Genomic DNA, 5,643 nt, shown 5'->3' with positions numbered 1-5,643 from the left:
TGTAAAAAAAAAAAAAAAAAGCTTCAGGGAAGTCCCTTGTATTCAGTATGGTTGCTTCAGGTCTCTTTTCTTGTTGTGTTTAATTCTTCTCCAATTTTTTTTTCTATGTTTTGTCGAATTTTGATGTTTTTTTTAAGACGCGTCTTTGTCAGGGATGCATTGTTGTAATTTATTAATTTGGCTCCTTTGTTATTGTCATTATTATATGTCTAGTTTTTTTCTCTTGTATGGGATTATTAAAGCACGTGCACAGAAGGCTTTGTGAATTGAACAAATGTTTGTTTTTTGTGAGTTGAAGGAACATTTTAAAACATGGTGTGTGCATTTGGATGAGGATACAGACCAGGTTTTATACGAGATTCGTCTAAATTTACTTGACTGGCTCCTTTTTTGTAGCAACCAGCAAACATGGCCTTAACATTTTTCCCCAACTTTGATTGTTTAAGTATGAAAGTACTAAATTGTTTGTGCTGAATCTCAGTCACCATCATCATCTGCCATTTCCTTAGTCACGTTTCACTTCACAGATCAGGGGCCTCATCTACAAACACTTGTGTGGATTTCTTACCGAAACATGGCTCAAATCAAGAAAAAGTTGTTCACACAAAAAATATCCAGATGTGTGCATCTGCGCTCACACATGAATCCAAGTACAGGTCCTGGAATTGAGCGTGTATGTTAGAGTACTCAACCCCTCCCCGTCCACAATCCCATTCAAATATGCAAGTTATATTTAAACAAGCCCTCCACCTGAGATTCTCTAGGCTGCATGATCAGAAAATTAATGAGTAAGATGGGGATAAAAATAATTTCATAGAAAGCAAATTGAAGGTGCTACTTACACAAGTAGATGTCCAATTTACTGAAGTTCTTTTTTCCCCCCAGTCTTACTTATCTTTTTTTTAAAAATTAAAAAAAAATTGATGTTGCAGAGAATGTGTTCTCAGGTCCTGAGCTTTTTTACATTTGTGTGATTTGTGTTTAAATGGGGGCATGGACAGGGAGGGGACGGTTACTCCCAACAAGTGTACTCCAGGAAATGTGCTTGGATTCATGTTTTCTAGATGTGAGCATACGCCAGGTTTCAGTAGGAAAATCAGACGGGTGTTTGTACATGATCCCCCCCCCCCAGTCCTTGCACCTCATTTGTGTCACTCAGCCTCTTTCCCTGTGTTTCCTGCTGATGCCCACTAGTGGGCGCTAGCAGCACAACTTGACTTGATAAGATGACATTCTGGCATCGGGACGCATGTCCGAACCTCTTGGTGCTGCTTTTCATGCCATCAAATGTTTTCTGTTATGTCAAAAGTTGGAGGCATGTTGGGTAATTATAGGACTGTCAGCTCAGACCTGGACCTACTTACTTTTCCTGTGGAACGCCGAGCACAGTGCAGCACGGGTCTGACTAGTTTTCCATTATTGTCCTTTGGTCTGTTAATAGCAGTATTAAAACTTTTTAAATTCCATATGCTTGAATATTTGAAGCTCTAGGATTGTGGACCTGTTTATGCCTTGTTACCTGCTGGCTTTCTTACATTCTTGCTGACTAAAATCTCTTCTAGGGTTTTTAGATGCTGCTTTGACTAGTTAGCTCAAAGAATGTGACATGCTCAGAAACCGTCCCTCATTATTCACTTCTTCTCTCGGACCTGCTTTTAGCTTCCATACATTATTCTCCAGGTAACCATAACTTTTTGCACTGTCACAGATTACTCACTATGTTTAACGAAAGAAATAAGTAGCTAGCTTTACTGTACAGACCTGTTGGAAATTTTCCCTGGTGTTTTAGAAGTGCCCATCCTTTCACCTTGTTAGATTCTGTTTCCATCCGAGGTCCTGCTGCATCTCTGAGGGCTTGAGAGGAGAGCTGACTGCTCTTAGTCCTCATCATGGTTCATAACAATAGGATAGAACAGTGCCTTAGATTGAGATGTAGTACTTTTATTGTGTTTCACTAAGAAAGCTTGTGTTTACCTCGACTTTGACAATCAGTCTACCCAGCTGGGGCAACTTTGTGAATATGCATATTTCTCTGAGATTTAAAAATCTAACAATGCCCTGCCCATGAATAAAATATGTTCTGTAAATATGTCTAATGTTCAAACTGTTCAAACAATAAAGTTTTGGAAATGTATTCAGTTTGGCTTGTTTTTAAACCTTCCGCAAAGAAACAAGACACTTCAGATCACTTCCGTCTTCATTTTATTATTATTTTTTTTTACATTTAACGTCACTCAAAGTCTTGAATACATGAGCAGTTTATATGTCAGTGCCAATCTCATAGTCCTACATTGTATTTCAAAATCACTTGCAGCATTCATCCATTCGGATGTGAAAGAGTATTAATGGTGGTTGTAATGTATGAGTAGCAGTATGCATGTAAAAAGCATGTTTTCTCTGAAAGTTTCCAGTCTGGCGCTGACGAAGCTTTTGTCTCACAAGGCTGAAGATTTTAGATTAGTGCACATCAAAATCCCTTAAAAGAACCTCTTCTTCCTCATGTTAGTATCCAATACTGAAGAAAGCGTAGATAAATGACTTAAGCTACGGTACATTAAATCTGAAATGATCTCTCTGTTGACTGGATAAAAGAAAGTTGCACCAAAATTACCATTTTTATGCCCATTCAGAAACATTCATCAGGTGGTTTCCTGCTGACAATGCCAGAAGTAGAACTATGTTTGAAAAATATATTCATGGTCAAACGGAACAGTTTTGGTGTAACTCCTTTAAACAGCGCATTCTCTGCACAGCTGATGCGGCTCACACCTTCTTAGCGCAGTCGGGGCAGTAGATGTGGTCGGCGCTGATGACGAAGCGCTTGTTGGCCAGGGAGAGGGAGCACCTCTTGCAGTTGAAGCAGTACTCGTGCCAGGAGAAGCCCTCGTAGTTCACCACGTTGGTGCCATGTCCAAACCCTGCGGTGACGGAAGGATCATCAGCAGTGCAAAACAGTTTGTCTTAACACATAATCAAATTCTTTACCTGTTTATGAAACAATACCTGTACATTTTTTTAAATATCAATCAGCATAGATTTGTGTGATTTGTGTGTTTTTTAAGATATGCTGGTTTATTGAAAAGTTTGAATTCAAAAACAAGAAGCAATTGGGTTGATAATGTTTAAGTTAGATTTTGTCGACTGGAGAACAGTTCCAATTTATGTATAACTTCATGTACATAATTTTATTTAATTTGGTACTAATGGAAAATAATGGTAATGGAAAGAAATTATCAGTTCAAACCCAAGTAAGAATTATCGGAAGCAATGTGTTGAATTGTATAATGCTAAACTGACCTGCAGTTAACTGCAATTCTACAGTTTTCCCTGTTAAAAGTATTTATGAATTCACTTTTCATAAATGGTTACGGTTTTAATGAGCATTTAGGAAAATTTAGCATCGTCAATCTTTTTTACTACACCGGGACATAAAAATATTGCAATAATTTAATATATCTTCATCAAAATAAACTTCAAGACAACCCTGCTATGTGTTTGCATCAGACATCATATGAACATAAAAGTGTTTATAGCACCCTGACCTGTGATTGGGTTCTTGCAGCCGTGGCATTTCTTGGCCACGTCTGTCTTGTAACAATCCACGCAGTAAACGTTGTTCTCAGAGGAAGTGAAGCGAATGCCCCCCAGAGATTTACGGCAGTTGCGGCACACGAAACACTCAGAGTGCCAGGGGTGGTCCTGGTAGCTGATCCCTCCGGAGGTGATGGGCTGAAGGACAGACAGAGTCTGATCATCCATACTGGCAAGAAATTGTAAAATAATTTATATTTTTGTAGCTATAAAATACACAGTGGTAGAATAAACATTGTACCTGCTTGCAGTGGAAGCATTTCTTGGCAAACTTCTTGTCATGGCAGGGAGCACAGTAGATGTCATCGCCCTTGGTCAGGAAGCTCTGCGTGCGGATTGGCTGCTTGCATTCGAAGCATTTGAAGCAGTCCTCGTGCCACACCTTGTTCTTGTACTCCACATTCTGGGATCCTAAAAGAGAAACCTTCAGTAAAATCATCCTTTGTATGCAGTTTGGTTATTTCCCTTGTTATTCATGTATTTTTAAAAAAAACACTTGTCGTATTTTGCATCTGTTTTGTCTCGTTGCAAAAGCTTTTGATGAGTGAAATAAAAAATATAGAAATAGAAATATTCACATCTTTTATGCACACTCCATTCATTTACATATAAAATGCCTTGGGAAGGGCGGGGGTCCATGAAAAAAAATAGACTGGTGACAACTGGTAATAACTTATGTTTGTGTAGTCAGTGAAATAGTATCAGAGTTCAGATACAAAATTTAAAACGAATCTAAAAACCACAAGGACTTACAAAGCAGAATATGTCAGAAATAAAAACCAAATATAAGAAGCTCGTGGAATTTTCTTTATTTTTATTTTATTTTTATTTTTTGTCCATCATTAAATAATTGTGACTAAATAAGCAAAAATTAAGTTACAGTTTTATAAACAATCATTAGATGTATTAATTGTAATCAAATAACCTTAACTTACGCCTGAAATGTGAAACATTTTTTTGACTAAGCCTCACCCACCCAATACAGCAGTGAGCTTATTCTAAGTGTGGCTGAAAATATTGCACTCATCTAAACACACATTGATAAGAGCTTATTTAAAGCATCATAACACTCCCACCTGGCATGACCACCTTGTAGCAGCCCTGGCAGCGGTTGCCATCCGTTATGGCGCCACACTTGCCACACATAATCTTGCCATCATCCCTGGCGCTGAACTGCTCAGAGGCCAGATTCTTGTAGCACTTCGCACAACGGAAGCAGTCCTCATGCCAGTGGCGGTTCTTATGGTGCAGCTCCTGAACACAAAAGTATTGTTAATATAGATAGTAGAACACATAGCTTCACGTAGCTTTTGTCATTATTGTCGTTGTTTACGTTGATGTTCTGGCCACCTCCTCCACCTCCACCTATAACTCTTGCTGTGTTTTCACCTTGGAGTCAGCACCAATGGGGCGTCTGCACTCTGCGCAGGTGTTGGCGCAGAGCTTGTCAAAGCACTTGGTACAAACGTGTTTGTCGTCCTTCTTCACGTATTTCTTCCCGTGCAGGTTGTCACGGCAGTAGAAGCAGTCGAAGCGATCAGTCATGGTGGAGGTGAGGTAACTCCTGGGACCTGTGGAAACACAAGTCAGCTTTCTGATGTCCACCTGAGTGGACATTCTCTTTGGACAGCAGATGGAGATGGTGTGGCCCTTTCCACCATTCCCACAGTTTATTAAAATCACTTTACTGCTCAGAGGACCAAATAAGAGGAAACATCTCCTTTGAGTGCTTATTAACCCTCAGACTCCAACCTTTATACCTCAAAATCAGCGCAGAAATGTGACTAAATATGTTCTCCATTTAATATGAAGAAGCCACGCTGTTTTAGGCCCTAAGAGCAGCATTCCAAACCGATGAGAGGAGCGTGAATAAGGTACAAAAAAAAAAAAAAACACAGACTATGGATGTCTGCTTGTTGTCTGCTTGCATCCTGGCCAGCAGCCTTTTCATCAGGCCCTCCCTGGAAAGCTGAGGTCATATTTTTAGACCGTCTGGCTCAATCCCATCAACCCCCCAACCTTGAAAACCTTCCTACTGAGCTGTGGTCACAC

General features: G+C 39.6%; 1 protein-coding gene across 2 annotated transcripts in view; it reads right to left on the bottom strand.

Annotated features, from left to right (window-relative positions):
* Positions 1-2,185: 2,185 nt before the first annotated feature.
* The window catches only part of fhl1a (four and a half LIM domains 1a), a 12,147-nt gene continuing 8,689 nt past the window's right edge, over positions 2,186-5,643 (bottom strand). For both annotated transcript variants that reach the window (XM_068325009.1, XM_068325010.1), the window contains 5 exons: positions 4,981-5,162; positions 4,668-4,845; positions 3,833-4,002; positions 3,543-3,729; positions 2,186-2,918 (listed from right to left, as the gene is read on the bottom strand). In XM_068325009.1, coding sequence (XP_068181110.1) covers positions 2,764-2,918; positions 3,543-3,729; positions 3,833-4,002; positions 4,668-4,845; positions 4,981-5,162 — 872 coding nt within the window. In that variant the 3' untranslated portion in view covers positions 2,186-2,763. The remainder of the gene's footprint in view (positions 2,919-3,542; positions 3,730-3,832; positions 4,003-4,667; positions 4,846-4,980; positions 5,163-5,643) is intronic.

This window comes from Antennarius striatus, chromosome 10, assembly GCF_040054535.1.
Source record: "Antennarius striatus isolate MH-2024 chromosome 10, ASM4005453v1, whole genome shotgun sequence".
NCBI lineage: Eukaryota > Metazoa > Chordata > Actinopteri > Lophiiformes > Antennariidae > Antennarius > Antennarius striatus.
This window is presented reverse-complemented; position numbering and strand designations above follow the sequence as displayed.